This window comes from Cyanistes caeruleus, chromosome 9, assembly GCF_971803275.1.
Source record: "Cyanistes caeruleus chromosome 9, bCyaCae1.hap1.1, whole genome shotgun sequence".
Classification (NCBI taxonomy): domain Eukaryota; kingdom Metazoa; phylum Chordata; class Aves; order Passeriformes; family Paridae; genus Cyanistes; species Cyanistes caeruleus.
Genome location: NC_141709.1, coordinates 22,654,243 through 22,667,163, shown reverse-complemented (window position 1 = coordinate 22,667,163; position 12,921 = coordinate 22,654,243). Strand labels below are relative to the sequence as shown.

Sequence of the window (12,921 nt, the reverse complement as noted above, 5' to 3'; positions counted from 1 at the left end):
ACAGCCACTGCACTGTTCTGTTTCATAGACAATCCATATTGCCAAAGGCTGACTTGTGCAATGAAATGAGCCAGACAAGAACCACATGAAGCAGGTTGCTACCCAAAAGTAGCATGGAAGATCTGCAGGAAATTGCAGGAGAAAGTTAATGTTGCATAAAGCATCATTAACTCCTGTTGTGAACTCTGTCATTTCCCTTGCTGGGGTCACAGAGCGTAGGCAGCAATCTGAAACTAATAAACACATGGCCTCTGGGCCATCCAGACATGCAGAATTAGTTTGAGCAGTGGACAGCAGATTACAGAAATTGTCCTTCCCTACATGTTTTGCTGTGATGAAACCAAAGGCTGAGGCATGGCTCCAACCCCACTCTGCGCTTCATGCTCCAGCCTCAACCTGGGGCACATCCAAACAAGTAGAAAGTTGTGCTAAACTATGCATAACTTGAATAATTCTTACCCTATGGGAATGGGCATGTTTAGCTTAGATTCTCAGAGGACCCTTCCCTTCTATATATTTTGACAACTTAAAGAGACTTTTCTCTGACACCTCAGGCTGGTGATGTGGTGCAAGACACAGATTAATTTCTCAAAAAGCCACACAAACTAAATCCTCACACAGAAAATCACTGGAGACTGCACTTTCATATTTATTTTTGTTATTGTTGGTGGAGATTACTGCCAACCCCAGCAACTGAAGCTTACAGGCAAGGCTGTTAGAGAGTAAATCCCTCATGCTGCCTCTTGGACATGCTTCTGGCATATTGCATACAGGCAGGTTTGGGAGTGCTCTGCAGGGTCAGGGCGAGGTAGCTTTCCCCAGCCCTTGGGGCCCAGGCAGGACTTAGGCTGTCTGCTTGGTTTTGAACACAGCTGGCAATTCTTACTTGTAGGTTTGTGATGAAAAAATTGTCAGCTGGAAACTGCCCAGGGAACACAGCTTTTTATTTGGGTTGAATGTGAACTAGTAGGCTGCAGATGAAAGTTTAATTCCCTGAACCATCCCTCCAAACTGTCTAATTTAAATATAACAGCAGCAAAATAAACTTTTCCCAGAGAAGAAGGGAATAAATGTACTATTACCTTTAGCTTAGAACTTGCCCAAAAAGTTATGCTTTTTTTCTTTTTCTTCTTTTCTTGCCTGAAATTAATTCTGAAATGGAAACTATTCACAAATGCAGTAACACCGGTAAAATGATGTTAGAAGGTTTTAGAGAACAGGAGTCAATTTTTGGTGAAGACTCACCCTGGCACACCAAGAGCTGTTTAGGCAGGAATGAAGGAGGATCTGGGATAAGGACAAGGCTGCTTCTGCCTCTTTTCTGGCAGGGAAGATTTCTACTCAACACTGCAGATGTGTGACTCTTATTTCCTTGACTATTTTTGTTTTGAAATCCATCCCCTTACAAATGTCATGGAAAAGCAATATTTCCTGTCTAGATCTATAATAATTTGAACCTAACAAAAATACTTAGCAACAGCAGGCTAATTCAGGCTGGAAGGCTACATTACAAGCATTAATCAGACAGTCACCAGTCTTTTTAATCAGAAAAAAATTCAATATGCCAAATTAAATCTTTCAAAAAGATAATTTTTCTTCTGCGTATACACAAGACTAAATGGAGTTTGTGTAAAGCAGTTGAGGTGTGCACTTCTATATACTCATTATAAGTGGGTATAGGCTCCTGTTAAAGGCAAAAGTGTATTTCACACAATCAAACCCCTCAGTAATTACTCAGCAAGCAGTAAAAATATACAATTGAGGATGACAAAGAATGTCACTCAGGACCCTTCAGAAAAAAGAAAGATGACATTAATTAAGCTAAATATTGAATCATTCAACTACTGTCACATGTTTTATTGCTTTTTGTCTGCTGGTTATGAAATCAGTTGATTAAATAATCCTAGGTTGTACAGTTTGAAACAATTGGATTGATCCAGTAATAAATTATTGTGCATTTCAAATTACATTCCATTGTCTCCCTGACCACAAAGCAGAAGAAATCCTTCAAGCTCAAGGTTGGCTTGAGCTGAGAATTACCTTGCAAAGTGCAAATAGAATTTAGGGCACTGTATAAAAAATAACAGCGTTGGTTACATTATCCCTGAGTAAGCACAACACACGATGAAACTTAATTACTTTACAAAAGCTTAAAAAAAAAAGCAGCTAAGTAGGATGAGAATTTTACCTTTCAAATTGAATACATTTTCTTACCCTAATAAGACAAAGTTTTGGCCCAATACCACTAATTTCCACTTTACTTTTTATTCTTATTCCAGCTCTTGCAAGTCCTTTCTCTGGAAGTCCACTGAGAAGCGTGGTTTCATAATCATATGTATAAACCTTGCTTTCACTGAAGTCAGGTTCTGCAAAGAAATGGTTCCCATAAAACATTATACAGAATATACAGAACATATTAAAGTACCTGCATTAGAATGTATGGAACAAAAAAACCCCATTTTTTTTTCATTTTTGCATTTTACCTGAATGAAATTAGCTGTTGTAAAGCCATACTAAACATTGATATACTTTTTAGATTCTGTTTTTAATTTCACTCATTATAGTTATATTGGTTGATAGGAAAATTACTTACGGTAATTAAGATGCTGGCTCCCTGAAAGAGAAGAAAGAAATAGAGGAATGAAATGACAAAGAAAAAAAAACAACCCCAAAATATTAATGTATTGTAGTATAAAATCATTTGGCACATATAGCATAACCCTTTCTAATTAACTTCTATTTCAGCACCAGCCAAACACCCTTTTTTTTTTTTTTCTTTAAACAACAAAAGAAGTAATAAAATAATTCTTTCTACAACATGTCTTTGAGTGAACTTATGTTTAGATTCTGAAGCCTTTTCCTGAATACACAATTTTAAATTCATCAAAGCAGATAAGTTAGATACTTACCCACCAGGGTTAAAACCAGGGCTAATATCAAGCCCCTCATGATGGGGATAAAGTAAAGGTGAATGTGATGGGTTCCTCTTTTATAAAGGCATGTGATATCACATGTTTCTTTTGGCACATAGGTTTGACAAATAAGTGTATTCTAGAATGCATATTGATCAATCAAAAAATAAACATTTCTGAGGTCACAAATGCTGACAACTTCAAATCACCTCATGATTTCAGCTACCTTACTTTCTATATAGTTCACCATGTTTGTGAGCCCTGTGAAATTCAGCAGGACACCTTGGCAGGCATATACTAGAAAAGAGATTTAATTTTCAAAATATCCTACTTGCTATTCCCCCTCATTTCTCTACATTTTATTTATACAGTAAAAAGTCCTAAAATTTAAATTATTCAACTATAGTTCCTCCATCATAACTGAAATAATTTATCTTTCTTCCAGTCATGTCTTTAATCTTTTGATATTTTACTCTTCATCATGGTCACTGCTTTGGAGACAAACCCTTCAAGAGTTTCATATTGAAACTCCACTTTTAGAAGAGAATTTGTGGTTGATTATACAGATTTAGGCTTGAGACACCTTACAACTCACAGGCATGCAATGAGAAACTGCCCTTCCATGGGGTCTACCATGTCTGTCTTTGCAAGCCTATCTTGTTACCCACACCTGGAAAGATGTAACTTGTCAGTATGACCATCACATTAGACTATGGCCAAGAGTGAAAGTTTATACTATGAAAACAGGAGGGAAATTAAACTCTTTGTTTATAAGGAGAATCTAATAAGAAGTGAGTTACATTTCCAACAGGACCTCAGTGAGTTGGGAGCATAGGGAGCTTCTCAGTAAGTTCTCATGGGGCTTTTGCTGCTGTCACTCTTGGGGAAATATATCCAGCATTTCCCACTTGTAGCAATAACATTTAGATCAATCCTTAGCAAAACTATGTCAGGAGGGAGTTTGCTCCCTGCCTTCAGTTATATGTACTTTTTTGCAAGTATTTAACATTTACTTTGAATTTAAGCTTGTCTTTTGTTCAAATGATAAATTAAATATCATGTGAAAAACCACCTGCGTACAAAGGTTACTGAGGGGGCAGGAAGGAGAGCTCAGGAATGCATACCTGGTATTTCCACGAGGCTGTGGAAGGTGCAACACAGCAAATACTGCACTAAGTCAGGCACCCAGACTTTATCCTCCGGGAGGGGAACAAGGATTTTTCTGCTGGTGCTGTTCATCAGGCAGGAGAAGGGTGAAACCTAAATCCAGGTCCTGAGGTCTTCCCCTTCAGCCCCATCAAGCAGTCCTTTACATTGTTGCTTCATTTACTAGGAATGATGCCACCTGACTGAGGAATAGTGAAGTTCATCATTGTGGTGCCAGGACACCTGAGCTGGAGTCAGGGATGCAGTTGCATGGTCCTTCTACCCCATCATTGCTCCACCAGGAGTCAAATAAGGGCTCCCTCTCTTGGGGTCCTGCACTACTGAGACCTCCTGAAATCCTGAGGTTTTTAATATCACAGCTTTCCTTCATGGAGGGAGCGACAGAATTGCATGAGTAGTCAGACCTTCCCTGAAATGAAACCTGTCCAGTAAAATATTTAAATATAGTAGATATATGAACCATTAAAAGAGATTAATAATTGCACCTTTGGTTCAGTGTGAGCTCAGGTGGTGAAAAATCGAGTGCACACAGATTTTCCTTGATGTGTTCTCCTAGGGTGCTAAGTCCTGTGAGCTATGACAAGCTACACCATGTTTGTGAGCCCTGTGAAATTCAGCAGCGCACCTTGGTGCTGTGAGATGTAGTCAGAAATTCCTTACAAACAGTTACATTTTTTGCAGCCAGAATGGAAGTAAATGCACAGCAGCAAAGTAATACTGTAGGTGATAACATGCAAAACTCCTGCTTCGATCACCCTGCTTTTATGACACTGCTCATCAGTGCCACAGCTTGACCTCTGCAGCAATATTGTGCTATCTTATTGAGCTCAACTAGCTCCATTCCACAGGGCAGAATGTAGAAGATAAAGTTTTTATTATATACAGAACTGTGTGAGAAAGAATATTTATTTAAACATTATTATTAACAGCTCATTGAAATACTGTGTGAGGGACACATAAATATTAAAACAGAACTATAGCATTTTTCAAGTTTAATAAAAGGTTTTATAATTAAGATGTAACACAAATAAATGTGTTCTAAATTGGTAGTGAAAATACTGCAATTCTTTTTTCTAATGAATCACACTGAATCTAAGCTTACAATCAGCATGTGGATACCTGATTGTTAAAATAACAACTGTAATAATTAAGATGGTTCAAGCTGCCATTTTCTCTTCATTTGCAGCATGTGCTCTCCCTTTTTAATAGCTCCAGTCTACCCAGGCTTGTTTTCTTGGGCAAGAAAAGAAAGTGATCTCAGAATTGTTGTAGCCATTATTACTTTAAAGGAACTACTGAATAAATGCAGTAAGTAGAGAGGAGACACAGCTAGAGTTTGAGGGTCACAGCACTGAGCTCTAATCCTTCCTTCAAAGTAGACACATCATTCCAGCTGGTTCTGAGGGAATAAACAGGAGATCTATCACTTTAAGGAAATGGATAAAAGGAGGAAAGGTAAGAGCCACACTTTTTAAAGGCAATACAATTTTTCTTAAAAATTCAACAGGTCATGTGAGTGAGCAAGAAAACACATGAAAAGTATATAATCCACAATGAAACAGGCCCTCCACAAACAATTTCCAAGTACCTAATTTGGTTGCAGAGGAATGAAATTTAATATGGGCAGAGGCTTTATACACAGCCTGCATATTTTCCTTTTTTTCTCCTTTTAGGTGCAAAAAATGAAGAAAAGGAATTGTTAAAGAGCAGTGGGAAATATCTTGGGACTTTTTTCTTTTAAAGAAGAAAATATATGGTGTTGAGTGCTACAAAGAATGTGATGGCTGTATAAGGAGTGCAGTAAGAGGAGGTAGACTGCTTTGAATTTACAGGGCACTTGCACCATAAATGAAACATGAATACAGCCTAATTAACCTGATTAGAGCTATTGCTTCTACACAGCAATTGTCTTTGCATAACACATTCTGCTTGAGTAACAGAGTCCTATTATCTGCTGTTGTACTGCCACTGATAGCTCTGCACTCTCCTTGTTCTGTATTCACATTGCTGAATTATGGTGCAGTGATGCCATTTCCATCCTGCTAATGTATAGCCTAATGACAAAGCAGAGATTAGCCAAACAGCTCCCAAGCAACCATAGCAGGTTAAAATAGATATAATCAGTTGGCTAGGTGAAGAGATTTTTAGCCTTCAGTTTTCCTAATTTCAGAAGATTTTTAAAAAGAAGCTTCACACCTACTTCATATTTAACATTTGTTCCTTGAATTTTTTGTTCAAAACATTCAGCATTTGTAAGTCTGGCATAGCTTCCAAGATAATGTTTGATATTCTCTCCAGAGACATCACCTAATGAATAAGAATGTGTTCTAGGTTGGGCTAAATTTCCATATGCTGGTTCTAGTACATTCACAAAGGGATTTTTTTCCATTAGATTGCTTTAAAAGGGGTTTTTGGTTTTTTTGACTGTTATCTCAGTTTGATGCTGGCACACCACCAATAGAGTGATAACTGTGTGAATTGGATAGAAAGGTTAAAAACTAAAACAGGTAGAAAATGTTATTTATGTATTGTCTAACTTTTGATATATGCATGGTTTGAAAGATACTGTTGGCCTAGATTTATAGAATAGCTGTAGAATTTTATTTTGATAAATTTGCTTTTTGCTAATATATGCTGCTAAGATAAAGCCACATTTTGGTGCATTTTGTGAAGTAGTTGGTGGGACTCCTCCTAAGGCCAAGCATGCACTGCCTGTCATTTCCAGATAAAAGAATGAAACTCTGAAAAAGAGGAGTGTGGAATCTAAAATAGATTGTTTTGATACAACTTAGTTTTACTAAGAAGCTCAAAGGTTTTTTATTTGTATTCAAATATGGAAAACACATTCTGAAGCCTGACAGTCCACCATGGTTGATGACAGCCATCATTGGCTCATCAGCCAGCATACTGATTCAGTGGCTTCAGGATTTCCCCCCCTTCCCTTCCAGGATATACTATTTCCCAAGTCATTCAGTAGGGTTAAATGTTAGACAACTTGCACCTGAGGTTTGAGTCACGTCATATTTGAGGACTGGTGTTTGCTATGTAATTCCATTGCACTAGAAGATAACTAATAAGTTTATCTTAACCCTTAGACTTCACGGTCACAGAATGATTAGGTCCTGAGAGGTTGGTGCTGACAGGAAATCGGGTAGCCCTGAAATTTAGCCGTGTCAGGAGTCCAGCTCAGTCCCTTTGGGGTGAAATGGTGATGGCCAGCCAGGACACAGAGAGCTCTGTGCCCTGCACCCACAGGCTTGCTCAGCAGGCTGAGGTGCTGCAAGCCTGGCTGTGGGTGTCATGGCTGGTGACTTCTTTGAAGGGAAAATACTTGTGAAATGTTTATTGTGGTGAACTGTGACTGTATACAGTGTGGGCACTGCTGCAGGGAGGTGAGGAGAACCCAGAGCACCCTGTGTGCTCAGGATGGAAAGCAGGAAGAGGGAGAACACCCAGTTTAGCTGTCTCAGCATCACAACCCTTTTTCAGGGTCCTGTGAACACACAAAACAGCTGCCACTCCAGGAAACAACCCATGACCCTCTGCCATACTGCATGAGGATGCCTTCCTATCCCTGGAGGAACAATGCCCAAGTAAGTGGTGGAGGAATTTTGAAAAGAAAAAAATTCTCGAGGCTTTCTTTTTTCTTTACAACAGCCCAAGCTTATTCCACTGCAAAACCCCATATTCTCCTAAGAAAGGAATTTGCCTTACTGTTTTTCATTTTCAAAGTGTGGAGATGTAAAAATATACAATGATTTCTTAAAATTGTTACTTACATTGTGGTCCCACCCAAAATGTGGAAAATTTTTTAAGAATGAAGGAGAAAACACTGATTTTTTTTTTTCTTAAAAGTCAATGTTGTCTGGTATAATGAGGATTTTGTTTTTTGTTTCATGAGCCTTCATCTTAGTAAGATATTCTTTTATATCACAGAACCAGTGCAAGAACAGGATGGGTCTGGATCATCCCTTTCCAGTGCCAGAGTAACAGACAGGTTTATGGTGTCAGGAGGAAGCTGAGTAGGAATTTTCTCTCAGTGGGGAATATATGAGGTGAGCGATACGTTAGTTTCACGGCACGGGGTCACTGTGACATTAGGTCATGGGTCAGATAAGATAAGCTGTGTATTATTCCTAAGGAAGGAGCAGATAATATCCAGCCAGTTCAAACAACAGGCATTGACTTTACCCTCACAAAACAGGTGAAAAAAGCAAAATCACCTACTGGTACTTAATGAATGACCATGACTTCCAAAGTATAAAAGGCCTAATCATATACAAATAAGAACACATTTTGTTTTAAAATTAATGTGAAAGTTAGTTCAGTAATAAACTGGCCACCATGTTACATCAGTTTAAAAGAAAGTTGCTACATGGTTATTCCCACAACAATATGTATTAATCATCATAATATTTTCTGTAAAAGACAGTTACAGATAAAATATTAAATGGAGCACTGATATTCATACCTGCTTATCAAGGACTGCAGCACTATGGTTCAACATTACCCATAAAAATCAGAGGGTAAACTAACTCTTGAACACACCTTGGGCTAAGACCATGAAGATTTAATTTAATCCTCCTAGTATAAAAAATTAAGGCTGAACAAATTTGTATAGCCAGGAGAAATCAGATCTGGATGCAGATCCAGGCCCGCTGTCTCATGCACTTACACAACTGCATTTTCTCCCATATTGCAGAAAATCTCTTATCCATTTGTCTGGGAACAATTCTTACATGATAAAGACCATCCTTTCCTGCAAGAAGAACATATATCACTAAAATTTTATTCTCCGGTGTGGTATGTGCAGCCTTCACGTGTAAATACTCAAATTGTATTTTCAAGACTTTTAAATATAAGATTTAGAAAAATTTAAAGGCAGGCCCCTGCTCTCTACTCTCTGTACCCTGCACTGAAGTTAATGATATCTGTTCATGGAGTTTAATTGGAGTTATATCTAGTGTATGCTGACACTAATTTGCTCATTTAGAATTTACTGTAGCTTCAGTGCAAACACTCAAGGAGTAAAACTGTTCTCAGTATGAATAGGGCTTGAAAATCTGGTCTAGCATGGGTACCTCTCAGAACATTAAAAATGCTATATGAGAACTTTATTTCAGAAACCATTCAATTTTTTCACTATTCAATTATTTTTTTTTTTTTAATAATAATACCTCTGTTAAATTCCTTTTGCTCAGCTTTGGAAAAAACACTAAGAAGATTGTTATTTTCTTGGTTTTCAAAGGCAAATAACTGGGAAAGAAACTTCTAAATTTAACTTTCAATGAATGCTTGCACTGATCAACAAATAATGCCAATCTCAAAACTTAAATTGGGCATAATTATCTATTTTTTAATTCTTCAGAGAAGGCAATGGAATAAAGCCAGAGACATTCCATGGATATTTTCTGCAGTTTTGTCTTGTTGGCTTTCCTTCCTCCTCTGAAAATTTATTTGTAATTCATTCACTGGCTGAATTTCTCCTGGAATTAACTGATGTAGCTGTAATTAAATGGAATTGGGTCAGTTTACTCCAGCTATGTACTTAGTATTTTACAGTTTTTAACCTAGGAAGATGTTGGTTGATACTAACTTCTTGGTTTTTTAGACTTTCTAACAGGAAACTAAGTTCCCTTGAACTGATTACTAGTGCATAAACTCTCTAATTGAGGACTTACAGCAAAACACAAAGAACCATACGTGCAATTTAGTAAATGATTTAAGCATTCTTATTCATCTTTCCAGGTTTTCTGGACACCATGACACAAGTGAATGGAAATTTATCTTCCTCTTGATTCAAAGATTGACTTAAGATCTTTCCTGCAGCAAATAAAACTATTTGGATTCATATATCCGTGAGTTTTCAGAAGTGAATGTTAACTTTACCACTCCATTCTGTGCTTGTGCACTTCTAAAGACATGCAGCATATGCCACTATCAGGTGTAATAAATATGTGCATTTAAGCATACAGATTTTTTTTAAACTACTAATTAATTATGCAAACATTTTATACCGCTTGTGTTCTTGGTCCATCTATCACAGGCATCTACACTTCAGTGCAGGTGCCAGTGGCTGCCACCTCACACAGAGTCTCAGCAGAAGGGCCTATTAACACAGCCAAGACTCTTAACATAAGATTTTCATGTCTATAAAGCTCAACTATCATTCTTAATGTAACTATTACTTATAAACATTAAAGATTTTTTCAAATCTGCTCATGTTTAGCCTCTCCAGACAGCTCCTGGTTTTCTGTAGCAGCAGTGTGCTTGAGCAGATGATGGCAGTGCTACGGTTGAACTTGGAGTTAAATGATGCTATCATTTTAGGTAGCAGCGGTGATACTAAATAATTCAGTGTCTTTCTGGAAGGTAGCAGCCCTATAACCTTTCAGCTCTCCTCACCAACCAGTATACAAAGAAATGTTGCTAGGAGAAACTGTGGAGGAGTGTGGGAAGAGCTCATCTTCAAGGCATAAAAGTAACTGCAGGTATCAGCAAAGGAAAATCAAAATATGAGACATGCAGCTGTACAAGAAGATATGCTCTACATGAAAGCACATCAGCAGCTCCATCTGTAAATTTCTACTCACTCAATGTGTTGGGAAACGTACAGAAAAAGATAAAAGTCCATGTACAAAGACTTAGGCAATGTCTGAAGAGAGGGTAACAAATGTTCTGTCTTAATGAAGCATAGAAAAGAAACCAATCTCACAGTAACATTTGAAAAGCCAGGCCAGTCACCTGGGAAACAAGAAAAAAAGGCAAACCAAGAAAATAGGCTATCAGCCTAAGCCTCACAAAGCAGTCACAAAATTTAAGTACCAGAGACTTGTAAGTTACTGGTTAATAGGCTCTAAAATTATAGAACTCTCTACAGCACACATGGAACCACAGGTATGTGAGCCAGCCTTATCACTGAAGATTACTGGAGCAGCAGGTTCAAAGCACATTGAAATGAAGACCATTATAGGAGTTTCTAGATAACTTTCTCTGACTCCAAGGAGCAGTTTAGCAATGGGTTTGAAACAGTCTGCCTTTCCATCCTGCAGTTACAGCAAATAAGATTTCATTGCCATTTAATGGGTAAAATTCCTCATGCAGGAACAGTCAGACCTGTGGGCAGTTCTTTAAAATGGACCTGGACTGAGATGATCAGCCTCCAGCTGTAAGAGATAAGGTGCAAGGACCACAACCAAAGGCAAAAGGAGGCAGTGTGATTCTTCAGAAACAGTGGGAAGGATATTCCTGAAGCAGGCTTGAGCTGCCTGTCATGAAAGGTGGCACAAGGTGTGAGGAGAGGATTGTGACAACTGTATGGAAGCACAGATTCAGAGAAGCAGACAGGTTTTTCATGAGAATATTCCCAGACCCCAAGAGATAAGGGGAGTCTGTTTTGCTAAAAAAGCACGAATCACACAAGATGCTGACAACAGCTTCAGATTGATCTGGAGAGCGGGAAGGGACGATGGACTTCTCAGGGAAGGAGTTGTTCGATTTCTCATCAGAACACTTTGCCCTCACTGTCACTCATTTTGATCTAGAGTCTTATAAGATCTTTAACCCAAAACAGGTGGTTTTGTCCTACTAATGAGACTTAATTGGAAACCTATTGTTTTTACAGAGAGACTCTTAGGTCTCCTCAATAGGCAGATCGAAATAACATGAGGGAAAAAGGGATTTAAACTGAAAGACACGAGTGACATTTTGTCCATGTTATTACCTCAGTATTAAGTAGTTTATTTTTGTCTCTCTGTCTTGGGGAAAAATGGTATGGATTTGCCCTTGAATATGAAAGACAATAGAGAGATTTTAAACACTTTAGATAAATACACATTAAAAATTACTCTGGAAACAAATGAGAATAATTTGAAACTACACAATAAAAAACATAGACATATATAGAGAATTTTATTTTTCCATTTTGAAGTCCATCTAATATACTTCAGATTAGAAGGCTAGAAAAAGGTGTCTACTTCAGTCTCTTATCTGAAAGCCAGGAGCAAGTGTACAAATGAAATAAAAAAGGAACCGGGGAAAACTTTATATTTTTCTCTTTGATGCCTTCACAGATCCTTCAGAACAACATAAGAGAACTTCAGATATCTTCTTTTTCTTAGTCTTGAACTTCTGGAAGACCCCTGAATTTTATATTTTTTTTTTTTCCAGTTAGCTTTTCTTTTTTATCTGGAAAATTTGAACATCTCCCACCATTTTTAGCTTGTCTCTTGCTTTGTCACAGTATAGAGATAGAAACTGTCTCAGAGTCAAATGAGGGCAACAATATTCCTCAGATGGCTTTTTGCTCTCTGAAAAAGCCCATCCTGCAGTTCTCTAAACCTCTCAATAATATACATTACTTCGTGGGGGCTTCAGGAAAATGAGAGGGATGAATACACCTCATGGGTACTCATGGGTTAGATGGGCAGAGAATGGGAGCTTTATTTAAGTTATTTTATTTATTTAAGTCACCCTTTAGGTGCTGCTGCCTCCTCCTGTGGTGCTCTGACTGTCGCACTGTGACAGGACACTGACCTTGCTGCTTCCCCTCCCTCCTTTGGGAGCTCACACAAGATGTGGGAGGCTCTGTCTTCCCAGACTGCTCACAAAACTGGTCTTGTGCTCACCATAGGCTTCCCTAACAAATGAATAAGCAAAAGGACACCCCAAACCCAAAGTCCCAACCAAAGAACCTCAGCAAGACCAAACCGGAGTTGTCTTCCGAGTGTGTGTGTGCTGTGTTGATTTCCAGGGATGTTATTAGCTGCCAAAAAGCAAAAAAACCCAGCCTCACCTCAACATTATAGCACAAGGGATAAAAGGAAAATATATAAGAAAATAT

At 38.1% G+C, this 12,921-nt stretch overlaps 1 protein-coding gene across 3 annotated transcripts in view; it reads right to left on the bottom strand.

Annotated features, from left to right (window-relative positions):
* Window positions 1–4,358, bottom strand: part of LOC111933175 (vitellogenin-1-like) — a 44,498-nt gene extending 40,140 nt beyond the window's left edge. For 2 of the 3 annotated variants that reach the window (XM_086902363.1, XM_086902364.1), the window contains exons 1-3: window positions 4,037–4,358; window positions 2,594–2,614; window positions 2,215–2,366 (exon numbers count right to left, since the gene is read on the bottom strand). In XM_086902363.1, coding sequence (XP_086758489.1) covers window positions 2,215–2,366; window positions 2,594–2,614; window positions 4,037–4,151 — 288 coding nt within the window. In that variant the 5' untranslated portion in view covers window positions 4,152–4,358. The remainder of the gene's footprint in view (window positions 1–2,214; window positions 2,367–2,593; window positions 2,615–4,036) is intronic. The other variant, XM_086841280.1, reaches the window with a different exon arrangement.
* Between the last annotated feature and the right edge of the window lie 8,563 nt (window positions 4,359–12,921).